Genomic DNA, 23,474 nt, shown 5'->3' on the forward strand with positions numbered 1-23,474 from the left:
ATCTGAGGTGCGCAAATTTCCTTAATTTTTGCTTTGATGCCACCATATTGCTTCAATAAACACCAGTAAACGGTACCTGTTTGAAACACATCCGCACTGTAAACTCCCTTAAGCTGAAGCGGTTTGGTAATTAATGATGCCATTAAACACATAACAAATCTCTCTGACCATGTACTCGAAAGCGAGGGGTTTGTTCTTGCACAAGATTTCAATTTTGGTGTGCCTTCATTTCAAATCAAACAGGAAGAGGGATTTGCTGAGCTGGAACTCATCTACTCCCAACTATCCCACCACAAACCAGCATCCACTGAAAGCGCTGATGAAAGCCTAGTTCATCCAGCGCACGCATGTTACGGGATTCCGAACCACCTGTCTGATTTTCTCATGCAATGCGAATGTCCTACAGTGTTGTGAGGCCTTAAGACCAACCCGGACATACACATCAGTAAACCTGACAAAGGGACGGGAATAGTCATCCTTAACGAGCGTAATTATATCAACAAAATCCATGCCATTCTTAATGCTGCGACCAAATCGTATCAATTGGCCCTTCTGCTCAATATGACCAGACAGCCTTGCTTGAATGTAAGATAAACGCTTGCAGGACTTGTGTAAGAGAGATGAGCTACTGCGTGATATATATATGACAGGGTTCATCCTCACGGTTCACTACATCCCCGTATGTATGGGCTGCCCAAGATACCCAAAAGTGATGTCCTTCTATGCCCCATCTTATCTGTGACCGGCTCTGCACAACATGAATTGGTCAAATGTTTGGGCGAATTGTTACAACCAGTTTTGAGCAAGTTTTACACATATACATTTGCGAAGGCTGGACAGGACTTGCACATCGATAGCAATGCTGTGTCCATGTGCTCATTTGACATTGCTAGCATATTCACCAATGTTCCACTTCAGGAAGTCATAGATATTTGCGCTGCAGCACTATATCATGGCGATGTAGACCTACCACATTGCGTCAATCAGTATTCATTGAACTTGGCAACTCGCGCAGTTGAGATCAGTTTCAATAGCACCATGTGTGTTCAAATAGATGGTGTTGCCGTGGGATCCCCTCCAGGCCCAGCTCTCGCTAACATCTTTGTTGGGTTCCATGAGAAACGTGTCTTCGATAGAATGACACCCAACCTCCTACCCCTCGCATATTTCCAATGTGTGGATGATATGTTTGCTATGTTTAAATCCTCAGCTGCGTGTAATAATTTCCCTACATGTCTTAAAGGGCTCCATCCAGTGCTGAAATTCACCTTTAAACTGGTGTAGTCAAATGAACTCCCCTTCCCTGACGTACTAGTGGAGAAATCTGACAGGATTCTCTACCACGATCTACCACAAGCCGACCTTCACTGGTCAGTATAGGTGTTGGGATTCTTACAGTTCCACGTGCTATAAGATTGGTCTTGTTGGCAATCTTGTGAATAGGGCCTGAGCCATTTTCTCACCAGGCAATCTTGGTGCTGAAATAGGAACATCAAAGGCATCCTATAGGATGCTTTTTCATTTCACGCTGTATATCACGCAAACCCATGAACGGGCCTAAGGCCGTCACTTTCTGCCCTGAAAAGTGCCCAGTCCACCTCAGATTACCCTGGAAAGGCATCGCAAAGCAAAGTGAAGCTAGCTGTTTCACGCTGCCACTATGCAGCAGTAACACGAGTGGTGTTCATCACTAACAGGGTGCTGCTGTCAAGCCTAAAAGACATTCTGTCTATCTCACAGATGAGTAATGGCGGATATGAATTTCAGTGCCAGTGTGATGCTGGGTATGTCGGCCGTACACCCCAAAGACTGGCGGATTGTACCAGACAGCGTGTCCCAGCCACCGTTCGCAACAGAGAACGTACAGATCGTACCCAACCAGTCCGTGCTTGCAAAACTCAAAACACAGTGTTCAAAATTAAATGTGATTCTGCGATTGGACAATCCAAAATTAAATGTGATTCTGCGATTGGACAACGTTTGCTAAATAATCCTCAATGTGCAAGAATTACGCTGACGACCAATTTAAGATTATCAGTCGGGCTCACAATGTGGTGCATTTATGTGAACAGGAAGCTACATATATTAATACACAGGGTCCTGTTCTTTGCAGACAGAAAGAACATGTACACACACTGTGCCTGTTTCAGCTAAACAAAATAAGTGACAGCCATTCGCTGGTTCATTCTCAGGGCAATACCTCGACCAATCAAGGTCAAGCTGCCTGGTATAAATTTCAAACAATACTTGGCAGTTAACTGACCTTAAATTTATCTATACCATTCACCTCAATCACTTGCACATTTTCACCACTCTCTGGGTAGAGAAGTTCCTCCTGAGTTCCCTAATGGATTTATCTTATATTGATGGCCCCTAGTTCTGGTCCTTCCCGCAAGTGGAAACATCTTGTCTTTATCTACCCTATCAAACCCCTTTTAAGCTGGGTCACTTGTCAAGAAATGATTCGATCATGTCACCATCACTGGTGCATTCTCCATGGTAATGCCATTTACCAGCCAATCAGCACTCTCCTCACATACAGTATAAATTGTTGTTTTCCCCTGATATGGGTATTCTCACAGTGTCCTGATGAGTGCAAGACAAAAAGCTTCGATATGTCTCATTTTTTCACCAATACTCAAATTTTGAATTGTGAACCCTGTGATTTTTCTTCCTGCTTTGTGTTCCTTTGTTCTTGTTGATAAAGAATAGTAGGACAACCTGCATTTATCTTGCATCTTGAATGTAGAGATTTTTCAGAGATGCAATCAAATAAAAATGAACAGAGGTGGAGAGATCAGTGCAGCATTCCCTCAGTACTCAGAGGAGTGTTGGCCGGGATTATGGTCTCACGTCTTTAGTAAGGGGGTGGGGAGCTTGCTAGGACTGTGTCTCTAATGAAGCTGGTTTGGTTGCTGATCACTAAGGTTGGAATCCTTTTTTTTTGCTTTGAATTTCTAGGCTGCTGCCCATGTTCCTGCCATTGGATAAAGAACCAGTGCTGCTGCGGTTGAGGTTCACAGCCTTGGCTGTCGGCACGGTGATGTGCCCGCTCTTTGGCTTCCTCTTCTGCATTATATGGTCAATGCTGTTTAACTTTGAGGAGACGACAGCGACACACTGCCAGGTGAGGCTCGATGGGGTGGGACTGCAGCTGGGGTCCAACGTCTGTATGTTTGTGTGTCTGGGACAGTGCAGAAAGAATGAAGAACTTGTGTTTATATTACATAGAAGTATTTATTATTTACAGTGCAGAAACAAGCCATTCAGCCCAGCTGGCCGATGCTGGCAATAATACTCCACACGAGCCTCCTCCTACCCCCTCTTCATCTCATCCTATCACCATATCCTTCTATTCCTTTCTCCCTCATGTATTTATCCAGCTTCCCTTTAAATGTATCTATACCATTCACCTCAATCACTTCCACATTTTCACCACTCTCTGGGTAGAGGAGTTCCTCCTGAGTTCCCTAATGGATTTATCTTATATTGATGGCCCCTAGTTCTGGTCCTTCCCGCAAGTGGAAACATCTCATTTTTGTCTACCCTATCAAACCCCTTTTAAGCCGGGTCACTTGTCAAGAAATGATTCGATCATGATCCCAGGACATCTCGAAGTGATTACAACCAACGAGGAACTTTTTGAAGTCTGGTCACCGTTGAGATGTAGAGAATACAGCAGCCAATTAGCACAAAGCAAGATTCCGCAGATAGCACTGTGATAATGACCAGATAATCCTTTTTTGATGAAGTTGGATGAGGGATAAATGTTGTCCAAGATATCAGGAGAATGCTCCTGCTTTCAACTCCGTTTGTCAATTGGCCGTCCTTCATGTCGAGGAAGGTTCTTCCTCATCAATGGCTGGGTTTAAGTGAGATGTCAGTGTTGGCCGTGGGTTTGCAGGTGGCTTATGAGCCCTATCTTAGTGTTACAGACTCTCCCACACTGAGAACATTGGTTGTCAGCTGGCAGAGGTGATGGTGATTGTTGGCTTGAGCAGCTGCCCTGTCGTTCTGCCTCTCTTGCCATTCTCTCTCAGTGGCTGCTCTTGTTAATTGGAAGATCTGGACACCATTTTTGATGATGGATCGCCATTTTGGCCGCAATTGGGCATTTGCTTCCCATGTGTTGACGTTAATGGAGCAGACCCTCATGGAAGCTTTGAGGTTGTCTTTGAAACATTTCTTTTGGCCCCGTGTGACTGGATTCCCTGGCCTAACTCTGAATGGTGGCCCTTGTTTGGACAGGTTTATGTTGGGCATTTTGATGAATGACACCTTTGATCCATCTCAGCTGATGTGAGATTAGCACGACCTCTATACTTGGTGTGTCTGCATCTTGGAGAACTTTCATCTTTGTTCTTTTGTTCCCCCCACTTGATTCACAAAATCCTTCGAAGACTGTGTTGATGATGCTGTTCTATGGCCTTGATATGACGTCTGTGAGTTGTCCACGTTTTATTACTGTGGAGGAGCATGGGGTGAACTGCTGCCCAATAACTTTGAGTTTTAGTGTCGGGTTTGGTATCACAATTCTCGAAAACTCGAGTACGTCATTTACCATAGGCTGAGCTGCCACATTAATGAAGAGGCACATCACTGAAACCAATGTCAACTTTCTGGGATAGACAGCTTCAAGATATGGGAAGTGAGGGACATTTTCCAGCACTTTGCCATGAATCTCGGTTGAAGGTGTTGGATTTGATACACTTGGTAGAGGACTTTGCTCCTCCTGGTGCTGAGAGCAAGCCCCATATTCTTGTAAGCTTTGGTGAACACATCAGCTATCTGTTGTATTTCTTCAGAGTGAGCAGTAACCTGCACATGGTCAGCATGCTGAAGTTCAATTACAGTAGTGGTTGTTTTCTTGGCTTTGGCCTTCAGCCCATTGAGGTTGACGAATTTACCATTAGCACAATAAGCTATTGTCACATCTGGTGGGGAGCCTGTCAGGAATAAGCCCCAGTCTTGCTGCAACACATTTTTTTTATTCATTCAGTGGGATGTGAGTTTTGCTAGCTGGGTCAGCATTTATTGCCCATCCTTAATTACCCTTGAGAAGGTGGTGTGGAGCTGCCTTCTTGAACCGCTGTAGTCCATATGGTGTAGGTACACCCACGGTGCTGTTGGGAAGGGAGTTCCAGGATTTTGACCCAGCAACAGTGAAGGAACGGCGATATATTTCCAAGTCAGGATGGTGAGTGACTTGGAGGGGAACTTCCAGGTGGTGATGTTCCATCTATCGGCTGCCCTTGTCCTTCTAGATGGTAGCATTCACGAATTTGGAAGGTGCTGTTAAAGGAGGCTTGGTGAGAAGCTATAGTGAATTTTGTAGATGGTACACACAGCTGCCATTGTTCATTGGTAGTGGAAGGAACGAATGTTTGTGGATGGGGTGTTAATCAAGCGGGCTACTTTGTCCTGGATGGTGTCAAGCTTCTTGAGTGTTGTTGGAGCTGCACTCATCCAGGCAAGCGGAGAGTATTCCATCACACTCCTGACTTGTGCCTTGTAGATGGTGAACTGGCTTTGGGGAATCAGGAGGTGAGTTACTCTCTGCAGGATTTCCAGCCTCTGACCTGCTCTTATATGGCTGGTCCAGTTCAGTTTCTGGTCAATGGTAACCCCCAATGGTCTCACAGCCAGTAAATCACTTTGAACATTGGTTGTAATGTTTGGCAAGCATTATTTAAAAACAAGATGGGGAAGGTTCAATAGAATGAGCTAAAGGTGTTATATACACATTTGGTTGCATAGTCTAGGCTTGTATTCCTTCAAATTTAAAAGATTGAGGGATGATCTAATTGAAGTGTTTAAGATGATTAAAGGATTTGATCAGGTAGATAGAAATAAACTATTTTCTCTGGTGCAGGAAGTTCAGAACAAGAGGACAAGAGTGTGGAAGGTTATGGAGCCAAGGCTGGCTGATGGAGTTAAGATACAACCAGGATCTAATTGAATGGCAGAATAGCATTGAGGGATTGAGTGTTTCCTGTTTGTATATTCCTAAGAGCAGACTGTTTCCAGAGTGTCCAGAATGTGAGACATAAGGTACAGGATTAAATATAAGAGATTTGGAACAGAGAGCAGGATAATCCTCTTCTCACACACAGTTTTGTGAGCCGGTGGAATTCATTTCCAGTGATAGTGGCTGAGGCAGAAACTGTCAATGTTCAAAATCAGATTGGAGAGGTGGTGGAAGTGGTATGGGAACAGGAGGGGGTAACTATCAACTGTTCCAAGTTTCTTACATTTAACCTTCTATCGATAGCCTCTCATTCTAGACACCTCAAGCATGAGGAACAGTCTTTCCTGGCCTTTCATCTTCTTAAACACTTCTATTATAGCTATGAATATAAGCTCTTTCCTAACATACAAGAAGTTGGAGGCATATAGAGAGAGGAAAACACAAAGATTGGCTCCACCTTATGGTCAGAGGCTGTAACTACACCGTGACAGTTGACAGCAAAATTGGATGGGAAAAGTTGACATCGCAATTTGCAATGCTGAATGTGGGCTTAAAAGTGTGACTGACAATTGGGATTTATACACACAAATTCTTACTCTTGTCATTCTGCACTCTTTAATTTTTCAGGTCCCCAACTACCTCCCGTCGATCAGTGCTGCTATTGGAGGGGAGACACCTCAGCGCTATGTCTGGCGTTTCTGCATCGGTCTGCACTCAGCACCCCGGCTGCTGGTCGGGATGGCATACTGGAGCCACTACCGCCGTGCCCCCTCGCCTGGCCGCTGGTATGGCCCCCTCTGCTTCATCAACTTCTCCTGCAACATGCTGGAGAACCTAGCGTTGCTGCTCCTGACGTTTGTCTCTTCAACAGAGAATCACTGTGAGTGCAAGGGCATCATCCCATCCTCACACAACTGCAAGGTTTTCTAGTTTAAGTGTGAATATTACTCGGAATGCAGTGATGTTGGTCTTTCTTGAGGTGTTAAGTTCCTTTTTCTCTGATCATTGGGCGCCTATTGGAATGATTGCCAATCACTTGGTGTCCATTGGGAGGATTGCCGATCGCTCGCTCAGTGTCCATTGGGAGGATCGCTGATCACTCGCTCAGTGTCCATTGGGGGTATCGCTGATCACTCGCTCAGTGTCCATTGGGAGGATCGCTGATCACTCGTTCAGTGTCCATTGGTAGGATCGCTGATCACTCGCTCAGTGTCCATTGGGGGTATCGCTGATCACTCGCTCAGTGTCCATTGGGGGTATCGCTGATCACTCGCTCAGTGTCCATTGGGAGGATCGCTGATCACTCGCTCAGTGTCCATTGGGAGGATCGCTGATCACTCGCTCAGTGTCCATTGGGAGGATCGCTGACCACTCGCTCAGTGTCCATTGGCAGTATCGCTGATCACTCACTCAGTGTCCATTAGGAGGATCGCTGACCACTCGCTCAGTGCCCATTGGGAGGATCGCTGATCACTCACTCAGTGTCCATTGGGGGTATCGCCGATCACTCGCTCAGTGTCCATTGGGAGAATGGCTGACCACTCACTCAGTGTCGATTGGGAGGATCGCTGATCACTCGCTCAGTGTCCATTGGGAGGATCGCTGATCACTCGCTCGATGTCCATTGGGAGGATCGCTGATCACTCGTTCAGTGTCCATTGGTAGGATCGCTGATCACTCGTTCAGTGTCCATTGGTAGGATCGCTGATCACTCGCTCAGTGTCCATTGGGGGTATCGCTGATCACTCGCTCAGTGTCCATTGGGGGTATCGCTGATCACTCGCTCAGTGTCCATTGGGAGGATCGCTGATCACTCGCTCAGTGTCCATTGGGAGGATCGCTGATCACTCGCTCAGTGTCCATTGGGAGGATCGCTGACCACTCGATCAGTGTCCATTGGGAGTATCGCTGATCACTCACTCAGTGTCCATTAGGAGGATCGCTGACCACTCGCTCAGTGCCCATTGGGAGGATCGCTGATCACTCGCTCGATGTCCATTGGGAGGATCGCTGATCACTCGCTCGATGTCCATTGGGAGGATCGCTGATCACTCACCCGGTGTCCATTGGGAGGATCGCTGATCACTCGCTCAGTGCCCATTGGGAGGATCAATGATCACTCGCTCGGTGTCCATTGGGAGGATCACTGAGCAATCGCTCAGTGCCCATTGAGAGGATCGCTGACCACTCGCTCAGTGCCCATTGGGAGGATCAACGATCACTCGCTCGGTGTCCATTGGCAGGATCACTGATCACTCGCTTGGTGTCCATTGGGAGGATCGCTGATCACTCGCTCGCTGTCCATTGGGAGTATCGCTGATCACTCGCTCAGTGCCCATTGGGAGTATTGCTGATCACTCGCTCAGTGTCCATTGGGAGGATCACTGATCACTCGCTCAGTGTCCATTTGGAGGATCGCTGACCACTCGCTCTGTGCCCATTGGGAGGATCGCTGATCACTCGCTCAGTGTCCATTGGGAGGATCGCTGATCACTCACTCAGTGCCCATTGGGAGGATCTCTGACCACTCGCTCAGTGTCCATTGGGAGGATCGCTGATCACTCGCTCCCTGTCCATTGGGAGTATCGCTGATCACTCGCTCGGTGTCCATTGGGAGTATCGCTGATCACTCGCTCAGTGTCCATTGGGAGGATCGCTGATCACTCACTCAGTGTCCATTGGGGGTATCGCCGATCACTCGCTCAGTGTCCATTGGGAGAATGGCTGACCACTCACTCAGTGTCGATTGGGAGGATCGCTGATCACTCGCTCAGTGTCCATTGGGAGGATCGCTGATCACTCGCTCGATGTCCATTGGGAGGATCGCTGATCACTCGTTCAGTGTCCATTGGTAGGATCGCTGATCACTCGTTCAGTGTCCATTGGTAGGATCGCTGATCACTCGCTCGGTGTCCATTGGGGGTATCGCTGATCACTCGCTCAGTGTCCATTGGGGGTATCGCTGATCACTCGCTCAGTGTCCATTGGGAGGATCGCTGATCACTCGCTCAGTGTCCATTGGGAGGATCGCTGATCACTCGCTCAGTGTCCATTGGGAGGATCGCTGACCACTCGATCAGTGTCCATTGGGAGTATCGCTGATCACTCACTCAGTGTCCATTAGGAGGATCGCTGACCACTCGCTCAGTGCCCATTGGGAGGATCGCTGATCACTCGCTCGATGTCCATTGGGAGGATCGCTGATCACTCGCTCGATGTCCATTGGGGGTATTGCTGACCACTCGCTCAGTGTCCATTGCGAGTATCGCTGATCACTCGCTCGTTGTCCATTGGGGGTATTGCCGATCACTCGCTCAGTGTCCATTGGGAGGATAGCTGATCACTCACTCAGTGTCCATTGGGAGGATTGCCGATCGCTCGCTCAGTGCCCATTGGGAGGATCACTGATCACTCGCTCGGTGTCCATTGGCAGGATCGCTGATCACTTGCTCGGTGTCCATTGGGAGGATCGCTGATCACTCGCTCAGTGTTCATTGGTAGGATCGCTGATCACTTGCTCTGTGTCCATTGGTAGGATCGCTGATCACTCGCTCAGTGTCCATTGGGAGTATCGCTGATCACTCGCTCGGTGTCCATTGGGAGTATCGCTGATCACTCGCTCAGTGTCCATTGGGAGGATCGCTGATCACTCACTCAGTGTCCATTGGGGGTATCGCTGATCACTCGCTCAGTGTCCATTGGGAGAATGGCTGACCACTCACTCAGTGTCGATTGGGAGGATCGCTGATCACTCGCTCAGTGTCCATTGGGAGGATCGCTGATCACTCGCTCGATGTCCATTGGTAGGATCGCTGATCACTCGTTCAGTGTCCATTGGTAGGATCGCTGATCACTCGTTCAGTGTCCATTGGTAGGATCGCTGATCACTCGCTCAGTGTCCATTGGGGGTATCGCTGATCACTCGCTCAGTGTCCATTGGGGGTATCGCTGATCACTCGCTCAGTGTCCATTGGGAGGATCGCTGATCACTCGCTCAGTGTCCATTGGGAGGATCGCTGATCACTCGCTCAGTGTCCATTGGGAGGATCGCTGACCACTCGATCAGTGTCCATTGGGAGTATCGCTGATCACTCACTCAGTGTCCATTAGGAGGATCGCTGACCACTCGCTCAGTGCCCATTGGGAGGATCGCTGATCACTCGCTCGATGTCCATTGGGAGGATCGCTGATCACTCGCTCGGTGTCCATTGGGGGTATTGCTGACCACTCGCTCAGTGTCCATTGGGAGTATCGCTGATCACTCGCTCGTTGTCCATTGGGGGTATTGCCGATCACTCGCTCAGTGTCCATTGGGAGGATAGCTGATCACTCACTCAGTGTCCATTGGGAGGATTGCCGATCGCTCGCTCAGTGCCCATTGGGAGGATCACTGATCACTCGCTCGGTGTCCATTGGCAGGATCGCTGATCACTTGCTCGGTGTCCATTGGGAGGATCGCTGATCACTCGCTCTGTGTCCATTGGTAGGATCGCTGATCACTCGCTCAGTGTCCATTGGGAGTATTGCTGATCACTCGCTCAGTGTCCATTGGGAGGATCACTGATCACTCGCTCAGTGTCCATTTGGAGGATCGCTGACCACTCGCTCAGTGCCCATTGGGAGGATCGCTGATCACTCGCTCAGTGTTCATTGGTAGGATCGCTGATCACTTGCTCTGTGTCCATTGGTAGGATCGCTGATCACTCGCTCAGTGTCCATTGGGAGGATCGCTGATCACTCGCTCAGTGTCCATTGGGAGTATCGCTGATCACTCGCTCAGTGTCCATTGTGAGGATCGCTGATCACTCGCTCAGTGTCCGTTGGGAGTATCGCTGATCACTCGCTCGGTGTCCATTGGGAGGATCGCTGACCACTCGCTCAGTGTCCATTGGGGGTATCGCTGATCACTCGCTCAGTGTCCATTGGGAGGATGGCTGACCACTCACTCAGTGTCCATTGGGGGTATCGCTGATCACTCGCTCAGTGCCCATTGGGGGTATCGCTGATCACTCGCTCAGTGCCCATTGGGGGTATCGCTGACCACTCACTCAGTGTCCATTGGGAGGATCGCTGACCACTCGCTCAGTGTCCATTGGGAGGATCGCTGATCACTTGTTCAGTGTCCATTGGTAGGATCGCTGATCACTCGCTCAGTGTCCATTGGGAGGATCGCTGATCACTCGCTCAGTGCCCATTGGGGGTATTGCTGACCACTCGCTCAGTGTCCATTGGGAGTATCGCTGATCACTCGCTCGTTGTCCATTGGGGGTATTGCCGATCACTCGCTCAGTGCCCATTGGGAGGATAGCTGATCACTCGCTCGGTGTCCATTGGCAGGATCGCTGATCACTTGCTCGGTGTCCATTGGGAGGATCGCTGATCACTCGCTCAGTGTTCATTGGTAGGATCGCTGATCACTTGCTCTGTGTCCATTGGTAGGATCGCTGATCACTCGCTCAGTGTCCATTGGGAGGATCACTGACCACTCACTCAGTGTCCATTGGGAGGATCGCTGGCCACTCGCTCGGTGTCCATTGGGAGGATGGCTGACCACTCACTCAGTGCCCATTGAGAGGATCGCTGACCACTCGCTCAGTGCCCATTGGGAGGATCAACGATCACTCGCTCGGTGTCCATTGGGAGGATCACTGATCCCTCGTTTGGTGTCCATTGGGAGGATCGCTGATCACTCGCTCGCTGTCCATTGGGAGTATCGCTGATCACTCGCTCAGTGCCCGTTGGGAGTATTGCTGATCACTCGCTCAGTGTCCATTGGGAGGATCACTGATCACTCGCTCAGTGTCCATTTGGAGGATCGCTGACCACTCGCTCAGTGCCCATTGGGAGGATCGCTGATCACTTGCTCAGTGTCCATTGGGAGGATCGCTGATCACTCACTCAGTGCCCATTGGGAGGATCGCTGACCACTCGCTCAGTGTCCATTGGGAGGATCACTGATCACTCGCTCGGTGTCCATTGGGAGGATCTCTGATCACTCGCTCCCTGTCCATTGGGAGTATCACTGATCACTCGCTCCCTGTCCATTGGGAGTATCGCTGATCACTCGCTCAGTGCCCATTGGGAGGATCGCTGATCCCTCGCTCAGTGTCCATTGGGGGTATCGCTGATCACTCGCTCGGTGTCCATTGGGGGTATCGCTGATCACTCGCTCAGTGTCCATTGGGGGTATCGCTGATCACTCGCTCAGTGTCCATTGGGAGGATCGCTGATCACTCGCTCAGTGTCCATTGGGAGGATCGCTGACCACTCGCTCAGTGTCCATTGGGAGGATCACTGATCACTCGCTCAGTGTCCATTGGGAGGATCACTGATCACTCGCTCAGTGTCCATTGGGGGTATCGCTGATCACTCGCTCAGTGTCCATTGGGGTTATCGCTGATCACTCGCTCAGTGTCCATTGGGAGGATCGCTGATCACTCGCTCAGTGTCCATTGGGAGGATCGCTGACCACTCGCTCAGTGTCCATTGGGAGGATCACTGATCACTCGCTCAGTGTCCATTGGGAGGATCGCTGATCACTCGCTCAGTGTCCATTGGGAGGCTCGCTGGTTACTCGTTCGCTGCCCATTGGGAGAATCGCTGATCACTCGCTCAGTGTCCATTCGTTGGATCTCTGATCACTCGCTCAGTGTCCGTTGGGAGTATCGCTGATCACTCGCTCGGTGTCCATTGGGAGGATCGCTGACCACTCGCTCAGTGTCCATTGGGGGTATCGCTGATCACTCGCTCAGTGTCCATTGGGAGGATGGCTGACCACTCACTCAGTGTCCATTGGGGGTATCGCTGATCCCTCGCTCAGTGCCCATTGGGGGTATCGCTGATCACTCGCTCAGTGCCCATTGGGGGTATCGCTGACCACTCACTCAGTGTCCATTGGGAGGATCGCTGACCACTCGCTCAGTGTCCATTGGGAGGATCGCTGATCACTCGTTCAGTGTCCATTGGGAGGATCGCTGATCACTCGCTCAGTGCCCATTGGGGGTATTGCTGACCACTCGCTCAGTGTCCATTGGGAGTATCGCTGATCACTCGCTCGTTGTCCATTGGGGGTATTGCCGATCACTCGCTCAGTGTCCATTGGGAGGATAGCTGATCACTCACTCAGTGTCCATTGGGAGGATTGCCGATCGCTCGCTCAGTGCCCATTGGGAGGATCACTGATCACTCGCTCGGTGTCCATTGGCAGGATCGCTGATCACTTGCTCGGTGTCCATTGGGAGGATCGCTGATCACTTGCTCTGTGTCCATTGGTAGGATCGCTGATCACTCGCTCAGTGTCCATTGGGAGTATTGCTGATCACTCGCTCAGTGTCCATTGGGAGGATCACTGATCACTCGCTCAGTGTCCATTTGGAGGATCGCTGACCACTCGCTCAGTGCCCATTGGGAGGATCGCTGATCACTCGCTCAGTGTTCATTGGTAGGATCGCTGATCACTTGCTCTGTGTCCATTGGTAGGATCGCTGATCACTCGCTCAGTGTCCATTGGGAGGATCGCTGATCACTCGCTCAGTGTCCATTGGGAGTATCGCTGATCACTCGCTCAGTGTCCATTGTGAGGATCGCTGATCACTCGCTCAGTGTCCGTTGGGAGTATCGCTGATCACTCGCTCGGTGTCCATTGGGAGGATCGCTGACCACTCGCTCAGTGTCCATTGGGGGTATCGCTGATCACTCGCTCAGTGTCCATTGGGAGGATGGCTGACCACTCACTCAGTGTCCATTGGGGGTATCGCTGATCACTCGCTCAGTGCCCATTGGGGGTATCGCTGATCACTCGCTCAGTGCCCATTGGGGGTATCGCTGACCACTCACTCAGTGTCCATTGGGAGGATCGCTGACCACTCGCTCAGTGTCCATTGGGAGGATCGCTGATCACTCGCTCAGTGTCCATTGGGAGGATCGCTGATCACTCGCTCAGTGCCCATTGGGGGTATCGCTGACCACTCACTCAGTGTCCATTGGGAGGATCGCTGACCACTCGCTCAGTGTCCATTGGTAGGATCGCTGATCACTCGCTCAGTGTCCATTGGGAGGATCGCTGATCACTCGCTCAGTGCCCATTGGGGGTATTGCTGACCACTCGCTCAGTGTCCATTGGGAGTATCGCTGATCACTCGCTCGTTGTCCATTGGGGGTATTGCCGATCACTCGCTAAGTGCCCATTGGGAGGATAGCTGATCACTCGCTCGGTGTCCATTGGCAGGATCGCTGATCACTTGCTCGGTGTCCATTGGGAGGATCGCTGATCACTCGCTCAGTGTTCATTGGTAGGATCGCTGATCACTTGCTCTGTGTCCATTGGTAGGATCGCTGATCACTCGCTCAGTGTCCATTGGGAGGATCACTGACCACTCACTCAGTGTCCATTGGGAGGATCGCTGGCCACTCGCTCGGTGTCCATTGGGAGGATGGCTGACCACTCACTCAGTGCCCATTGGGAGGATCGCTGACCACTCGCTCGGTGTCCACTGGGGGTATCGCTGATCACTTGCTCAGTGCCCATTGGGGGTATCGCTGACCACTCACTCAGTGTCCATTGGGAGGATCGCTGACCACTCGCTCAGTGTCCATTGGGAGGATCGCTGATCACTCGTTCAGTGTCCATTGGTAGGATCGCTGATCACTCGCTCGGTGTCCATTGGGAGGATCGCTGATCACTCGCTCAGTGCCCTTTGGGGGTATTGCTGATCACTCGCTCCGTGTCCATTGGGGGTATCGCTGATCACTCGCTCAGTGTCCATTGGGAGTATCGCTGATAACTCGCTCGATGTCCATTGGGTGTATCGCTGATCACTCGCTCAGTGTCCATTGGGAGGATCGCTTATCACTCGCTCAGTGTCCATTGGGAGGATTGCCGATCGCTCGCTCAGTGCCCATTGGGAGGATCACTGATCACTCGCTCGATGTCCATTGGGAGGATCGCTGATCACTCACCCGGTGTCCATTGGGAGGATCGCTGATCACTCGCTCAGTGCCCATTGGGAGGATCAATGATCACTCGCTCGGTGTCCATTGGGAGGATCACTGAGCAGTCGCTCAGTGCCCATTGAGAGGATCGCTGACCACTCGCTCAGTGCCCATTGGGAGGATCAACGATCACTCGCTCGGTGTCCATTGGGAGGATCACTGATCCCTCGTTTGGTGTCCATTGGGAGGATCGCTGATCACTCGCTCGCTGTCCATTGGGAGTATCGCTGATCACTCGCTCAGTGCCCGTTGGGAGTATTGCTGATCACTCGCTCAGTGTCCATTGGGAGGATCACTGATCACTCGCTCAGTGTCCATTTGGAGGATCGCTGACCACTCGCTCAGTGCCCATTGGGAGGATCGCTGATCACTCGCTCAGTGTCCATTGGGAGGATCGCTGATCACTCACTCAGTGCCCATTGGGAGGATCGCTGACCACTCGCTCAGTGTCCATTGGGAGGATCACTGATCACTCGCTCGGTGTCCATTGGGAGGATCTCTGATCACTCGCTCCCTGTCCATTGGGAGTATCACTGATCACTCGCTCCCTGTCCATTGGGAGTATCGCTGATCACTCGCTCAGTGCCCATTGGGAGGATCGCTGATCCCTCGCTCAGTGTCCATTGGGGGTATCGCTGATCACTCGCTCGGTGTCCATTGGGGGTATCGCTGATCACTCGCTCAGTGTCCATTGGGGGTATCGCTGATCACTCGCTCAGTGTTCATTGGGAGGATCGCTGATCACTCGCTCAGTGTCCATTGGGAGGATCGCTGACCACTCGCTCAGTGTCCATTGGGAGGATCACTGATCACTCGCTCAGTGTCCATTGGGAGGATCGCTGATCACTCGCTCAGTGTCCATTGGGGGTATCGCTGATCACTCGCTCAGTGTCCATTGGGGTTATCGCTGATCACTCGCTCAGTGTCCATTGGGAGGATCGCTGATCACTCGCTCAGTGTCCATTGGGAGGATCGCTGACCACTCGCTCAGTGTCCATTGGGAGGATCACTGATCACTCGCTCAGTGTCCATTGGGAGGATCGCTGATCACTCGCTCAGTGTCCATTGGGAGGCTCGCTGGTTACTCGTTCGCTGCCCATTGGGTGAATCGCTGATCACTCGCTCAGTGTCCATTCGTTGGATCTCTGATCACTCGCTCGGTGTCCATTGGGAGGCTCGCTGGTCACTCGTTCGCTGCCCATTGGGAGGATCGCTGATCACTCGCTCAGTGTCCATTCGTAGGATCTCTGATCACCCGTTCAGTGTCCATTCGTAGGATCTCTGATCACTCGCTCAGTGTCCATTGGGAATATCGCTGATCACTAGCTCAGTGTCCATTGGGAGTATCGCTGATCACTCGCTCAGTGTCCATTAGGAGTATCGCTGTCACTCGCTCAGTGTCCATTGGGAGGATCGCTGATCACTGCCTCGATATCCATTGCGGGTATCGCTGATCACTCGCTCGGTGTCCATTGGGAGGATCGCTGATCAGTCGCTCAGTGTCCATTGGGAGGATCACTGATCACTGCCTCGATATCCATTGCGGGTATCACTGATCACTCGCTCAGTGTCCTTTGGGAGGATCGCTGATCAGTCGCTCAGTGTCCATTGGGAGGATCACTGATCACTCGCTCAGTGTCCATTGGGAGGATCGCTGATCACTCGCTCAGTGTCCATTGGGGGTATCGCTGATCACTCGCTCTGTGTCCATTGGGGGTATCGCTGATCACTGACTCAGTGTCCATTGGGAGGATCGCTGATCACTCGCTCAGTGTCCATTGGGAGGATCGCTGACCACTCGCTCAGTGTCCATTGGGAGGATCGCTGACCACTCACTCAGTGCCCATCGGGAGGATCGCCGATCACTCACTTGAAGGCCAATGGGCAGATTGTCAATCACTTGGTGCCCTTTGGGAGGATTGTCAATCGCACAGTGGTCATCAGGAGAATCTCTGACCACTCGTTGCTTGTTGGGAGAATTTCAGGTCACTCACTTGGTGCCTATTGGGAGGATTACTGATCACTCGGTGCCCATTGGAAGGAATTCTGCCCTGATCATGCCTGTTTCCGTCATTACAGGGGTCCATGAGAAAGCTTTTATCTCCTTCATGGTATCATCAATGCTTCACATGATCCTCACCTGCATCATCTGGCAGCAGACCAAGAAAAGCACAGTAAGTCCAGAGGTAATCAGTTCTAATATTCAATTTCTCCATTTCTGTCTCTCTCTCTCTCCCTCTCTCTTTTTCTCTCTCTCTCTGTCTCCTTCTCTCTGTCTCCCTCTCTTTCCCTCCCTCTCCCTCTCTCTCTCAGTCCCTCTCTCTCCATCCCTCTCTCTCTCCATCCCTCTCTTTCTCTCTCTCCGCCCCTCTCTCTCTCTCCGCACCTCTCTTTCTCTCTCCCCGCCCCTCTCTTTCTCTGTCTCCGTCCCTCTTTTTCTTTCTCTCTGTCCCCCTCACTCTCCTTCTCTGTCCCCCTCACTCTCTCTCTCTGTCCCCCTCACTCTCCCTCTCTGTCCCCCTCACTCTCCCTCTCTGTCCCCCTCACTCTCCCTCTCTGTCCCCCTCACTCTCCCTCTCTGTCCCCCTCACTCTCCCTCTCTGTCCCCCTCACTCTCTCTCTCTGTCCCCCTCACTCTCCCTCTCTGTCCCCCTCACTCTCCCTCTCTGTCCCCCTCACTCTCTCTCTCTGTCCCCCTCACTCTCCCTCTCTGTCCCCCTCACTCTCCCTCTCTGTCCCCCTCACTCTCCCTCTCTGTCCCCCTCACTCTCTCTCTCTGTCCCCCTCACTCTCCCTCTCTGTCCCCCTCACTCTCTCTCTCTGTCCCCCTCACTCTCCCTCTCCGTCCCTCTCTCTCTCTCCATCCCCCCTCTCTCTCTCTCTCTCTCTCCGTCCCCTCGCACTCTCTCCGTCCCCCTCTCTCTCTGTCCCTCCCTCTCTCTCTGTCCCCCCCTCTCTCTCTCTTGCATCCTCCCCTCTCTCTCCCCACACCCTCGTCTTTCCCTCCCCCTGGCGCCCTTCCCCTCCCCCTGGTGCCCTGCCCCGTTCCCTCGCGCCACCTTCCGCCTTCCTCTCCTCCCTCCCTCCCCTCTCTGCCTCTGCTCGCTCTCTTCCCTCTTTCTCTCTCCCCTCTCCCTTTCTCTATTTAGAGCTCTTACTGCACAGAAGGAGGCTACTCGGCCCTTCGACTCCTTGCGGGTTCCCCGTGGAGCGATCCAGTCTGTCCCATTCTCCCGTTCTATCCCTGTAACCCTGCAAATTTATTTCCCTCAAGTGGCCATCAATTTCCTTTCGATATTATTGATCGTCTCTAATTCTACCACCCTCACAGGTAGCGAGCTCCAGGTCAATACCACTCGCTGTGTAGAAATGTCCTTCCTGATATTCCACCTGCATCTCTTGCCCAAAACCTTATACCTGTGTACCTTAGTCCTTGCACCACCAACTTCTGGGTACAGCTTTTCTTTGCCCATCTGATCTAAACCTGTCATCATCCTGTCTCCCTCTATCAAATCTCCCCTCAATCTCCTTTGCTGCAAGAACAACCCCAGCTTCTCCAACCTAACCCTGTAGCTAAAATCCCTCATCCCTGGAACCGACCTGATAAATCTCCTCTGCATCCTCTCAGGGACCCTCACATCCTTCCTAAAGCACGGTAACCAGAACTGGATGCCAAACTCTAGTTGGCTCCAAGCTGTAAGTGACTTCTGCGGGACCCTCATGGCTAAAGAGTCTGATGTGAGATCAGCATGGATGTCTACAGAACTGGGAGCTTATGTTGTTAGGAACATAGGAGCAGGAGTAGACCATTCAGCCTGTCGAGCCTACTCCACCATTCAGTTTGATCATGGCTAATCATCTAGCTCAACACCACTGCCCCATGCTATCTCCACATCCCTCAATGTCATTAGTCTCCAGAAATCTATCGATTGCTGTTTTGAACATGCTCAATGATTGAGCTTCCACAGCCCTCTGGGGTTGAGAATTCCAAAGATTCACCATCCCCTGAGTGAAGGAATTCCTCTTCCTCCCTCAGTCATAAATGGCCGACCCTTTAATCCTGAGATTATGTCCATTGGTTTTAGACTCAACAGCCAGGGGAAACATCTTATCTAAATCCACCCTGTCACGCCCTGTAAGAATTTTGTAAGTTTCAATGAGGTCACGCCTCATTCTTCAAAACACCAGGGGTTGCAGACCCGATCTCGTCAATCTCTCCTCACAAGACAATCCCGCCATCCCAGGGATGAATGGTGAACATCCATTGCACTCCCTCCATGGCAAGTGTATCCTTCCTCAGATAAGGAGACCCAAAACTGCACGCAATACTCCAGGTGGTTGTTGCTTGGGAGTGGGGAGCTTCTGCAGCTGGGTGACCCCGGCCCTCCTCTGGACATGTTGGATATTGAGAGTTTGCCGTAAATAGTCCTTGAGACACCCTGAACCCGATTTCAGTGCTTAGCTCCTTATGGGCCATCAGCTGCTGTGTTTTCCCAGGAGAGGTGGGTCTGCACTGTAGACATTTGGAAGACTCTTTCTTCAGATGTCCTTGAATCGATTGTACTGACCACCTGATGTTGTTTGCCTGGAAACAGAGAGGGCTTTAAACTAAGCAAGAGGTTTGAGGGATCAGGCTTGGGTAGAGGTAGCAATTCAAGGTGCAGAGTCAAGAGAGGAGAGCAAAATAGTAATATGAGAAATGAGGGTCAGAGAATGGCAGGAAGGGACAGAGAGAAAAAAAACCTAAGATTAGATCAACAATCAAGACCAGATAACAAAAAAAAACTGAAGGGTCTCTAACTGAATGCACATAGCATTCATAAAGTAAATGAATTGATGGCCCACATTGAAGTAAATAAGTATGATCCGATAGTAATTACAGAGATGTGGCTACAAGATGATAAACACTGGGTCCTTAATATTGAAGGGTACATGACATTCAAGAAGAATAGGAAGCTAGGTAAAGGTGGAGGGGTAGCACTGTTAATCAAAGAGGGCATTGGTTCAATAGTTAGAGATGACCTTGGTTCAGGAGATCAGGATGTAGAATTGGTTTGAGTGGAGATGAGGAATAGTAGGGGAAAAGTCATTAGTGGGAATGGTCTACAGGTCCCCTAACAGTAGCCACAGTGTAGGCCAAAGTATACAAGAGAAAATATTGTGTGCGTGTGATAAAGGGACGGCAATAATCATGAGTGATCTTAACCTACACATAAACTGGAAAAATCAGATTGGCAGTAGTAGCCCGAATGAGGAGTTCTTAGAATATTTTTGTGATAGTTTCTTAGAGCAGCAAGTTCAGAAACAACCAGAGAGCAGTTTATATTAGACTTGGTATTGTGTAACATGACAAGATTAATTAATTACCTCAGCGCGATGGAACCTCTAGGTAGCAGCGACCACATTATGATTGAATTTTACATCCACTGTGAAAGGGAGAAGAGTGGGTCTAAGATGAGTATCTTAAACTTAAATAAGGGCAATTATGTGGGAATGAAAGCTGAGCTAGCTGAAGTGAACTGGGAAACTAGGCTAGAGGATAGTTCAATAGAGAAGCAATGGCTGATAGTTAAGGGGGTATTTCAGAGTATTCAGAATGAGTACATTCCTACTATAAAGAAAAATTCTAAGGGGAGGACCCACCATCTGTGGTTAACTAGAGATGTTAAGGAAAGCATCAAACTTAAGGGAAAAACAAACAGCTCCACAAAGATGAGTGGCAGGACAATTGATTGGACAGAATATAAAGAACGGCAGAGAATGACTAAAAGGTTAATCAGGAGAAAGAAATTAGTGTATGAGAGGAAGCTAGCTAGAAATGTAAAAACAGATAGCAAGAGTTTCTACAGGTATTTAAAAAGGAAAAGAAAAAGTAAAGTGAGTGTTGGTCCTCTAGAGAGTGACAGTGGTGGGGGAGAATAATAGTAGATAATAAGGAAATGGCAGAAGAAATGAACAAATATTTTGCTTCGGTGTTCACTATAGAGGATACAAAAAACGTTCCAGTAGTAACTGAAAATCAGGAGGTGAACAGGAGAAAGGAACTTGGTGAAATTGAAATCACTAGGGAAGCGGTACTGAGTAAATTGATGGAGCTGTGGTCTGGCAAGTCTCTGGGTCCCAATGGACTATGTTCAAGGGTCTTAAAAGAGGTGGCTAAAGAGGTAGTCGATGTGCTGGTGTTAATTTTCCAAAATTCCCTAGATTCTGAAAAGGTTCCATCAGACCGGAAAGGAGCAAATATAACCCCTCTATTCAAGGAGGGAGGGAGGCAGAAAACAGGAAACTATAGGACAGTTAGCTTGACGTCTGTTGTGGGGAATCGATCATTAAGGAAGTTATAGCTGGACAGTTAGAAGAGCTCAAGGCAATTGGGCAGAGTCAGCATGGTTTTGTGAAAGGAAAATCATGTTTAACCAATTTATTGGAGTTTTTTGAAGGAGTAACATGCGCAATAGATAAAGGGGACCATATAGATGTACTGTACTTGGATTTCCAGAAGGTATTTGATAAGGTGCCACATCAAAGATTATTACAGAAAATAAAAGTGCATGGTGTAGTGAGTAACATATCAGCATGAATAGAAGATTGGCTGGCTGGCAGAAAGCAGAGAGTATGCATAAATGGGTCTTTTTCTGATTGGCAGGATGTGATGAGTGGAGTCCCAAGGGGTCTGTGTTAGGGCCTCAACTTTTTATGATTTACATCAATGACTTCGATGAGGGGAGGGAAGACATGGTAGCTAAACTTGCAGATGACACAAAGATAGGTAGGAAAGTATGTTGTGAAGAGGACATGAGGTGGTTGTGAATGGGTATAGATAGGTTGAGTGGGCAAAGATCTGGCAAATGGAGTTTAATGTGGGAAAATGTGAAGTTCACTTTGGTAGGAAGAACAAAAGAGCTGCTGCACAGCAGTGTGACAGCAGGAAAGAAAGCGTTGGGGTGAATGGGTGGTGCTCATCCTGAAGGTTTGCAATTATTAAACGACTTGTTCTTCCTGCATTGGGATTTGAGTCCAGGGAGCACACACTCAATTTAAGATGGCACAAAAATAAGAGGTTTGGCAAAGAATGAGACTCATGTAAAATATTTCAAGAATCATTACATCACTTCCTGACAATGCAGCACTCCCTCAGCAATGACCCTCCGACAGTTCAGCACTCCCTCAGCACTGACCCTCAGACAGTGCAGCATTCCCTCAGTACTGACCCTCTGACAGTGCAGCACTCCTTCAGCACTGACCCTCCGACAGTTCAGCACTCCCTCAGCACTGACCCTCAGACAGTGCAGCATTCCCTCAGTACTGACCCTCTGACAGTGCAGCACTCCCTCAGTACTGACCCTCTGACAGTGCAGCACTCCCTCAGTACTGACCCTCTGACTGTGCAGCATTCCCTCAGTACTGACCCTCTGACAGTGCAGCACTCCCTTAGCACTGAACCTCAGACAGTGCAGCACTCCCTCAGTACTGACCCTCTGACAGTTCAGCACTCCCTCAGCACCGACCCTCAGACAGTGCAGCACTCCCTCAGCACTGACCCTCAGACGGTGTAGCGCCCCATTTGTACTGCCCCGGGAGTGTCGGTCTCAAGTTTGTGGAGTGGGCCTTCAACCCACAAGTTTGTGGTGAGAGTGAGCCACAGCTGACATCCAAACATTACCTCATAACCCAAGTGTTTCTAAATTGTGTACGTGATGTGTGGAGAGTAGAGTCAACATAATTGCTGAGGCCCCATTGATCAAATATCTGAAAGATGTTGTGATTTGGCCGAAGGAGAACAGTCCCAGCACGGCCGCAACAGATTTTTACTTGGCGCACACCAGCAGGAATCAGACCCCACTGAGAACAATCGCCCGAATTTTTAATCGGCTTGTAGCTCACATGACTGCCATGAGAGGGTGGCATTGAGCCACTTTAGGAACAGGGATGTTGTTTTCTGAAGGACTGTCTCCTTGTGTACCGCGTGTGGAGTGTGTACGTGTGGTTTTACTTTTTGATTATTGCTGCAATCCTGTTTTTATTTTCTTTATTTTTCCATCATTTGCCCATCCCTAAGTGGCTTGCTAGGCCATTTCAGAGGGCAGTTAAGAGTCAACCACATTACCCAGTCTGGAGTCACGTGTAGGCCAGAGAGGATAAGGATGAACATTCATGGACAGATGGGTTTTTAACAACAATCGATGATAGTTTCCTGGTCACTGTTACTGGGACTAGCTTTCAATTCCAGATTTATGAATTGGATTTAAATTGCACCCACAGCTGCTGCGATGGGATTGAAACCCTTGCCCCCCGGAGCATTGGCCTGGGGACCTCTGGATTACTAACCCAGTGACGTCACCACTACGCCACCCTCTCACAAACCCACAGCTGCTACCATCGCCCAGGATAACCTGCTGGCTGGGGAGTGGGACTGCACACTGCCGAACCCGCTCTTCTCCTGATGATTGAGCAGGTACATTTGGGATGTTTGCTAAAAAAAAAAAAAAAAATTCTCTCCACCTCCTGCCTCCCC

General features: G+C 50.0%; 1 protein-coding gene across 2 annotated transcripts in view; it reads left to right on the forward strand.

Moving 5' to 3' along the window:
* Window positions 1-23,474, forward strand: part of pgap2 (post-GPI attachment to proteins 2) — a 37,141-nt gene that overhangs the window by 1,980 nt on the left and 11,687 nt on the right. Inside the window, exons 2-4 of one of the 2 annotated variants that reach the window (XM_041199496.1) lie at window positions 2,962-3,127; window positions 6,596-6,848; window positions 17,039-17,145. In XM_041199496.1, coding sequence (XP_041055430.1) covers window positions 2,962-3,127; window positions 6,596-6,848; window positions 17,039-17,145 — 526 coding nt within the window. The remainder of the gene's footprint in view (window positions 1-2,961; window positions 3,128-6,595; window positions 6,849-17,038; window positions 17,146-23,474) is intronic. The other variant, XM_041199498.1, reaches the window with a different exon arrangement.

Source organism: Carcharodon carcharias, chromosome 11 (assembly GCF_017639515.1).
Source record: "Carcharodon carcharias isolate sCarCar2 chromosome 11, sCarCar2.pri, whole genome shotgun sequence".
Classification (NCBI taxonomy): Eukaryota; Metazoa; Chordata; class Chondrichthyes; order Lamniformes; family Lamnidae; genus Carcharodon; species Carcharodon carcharias.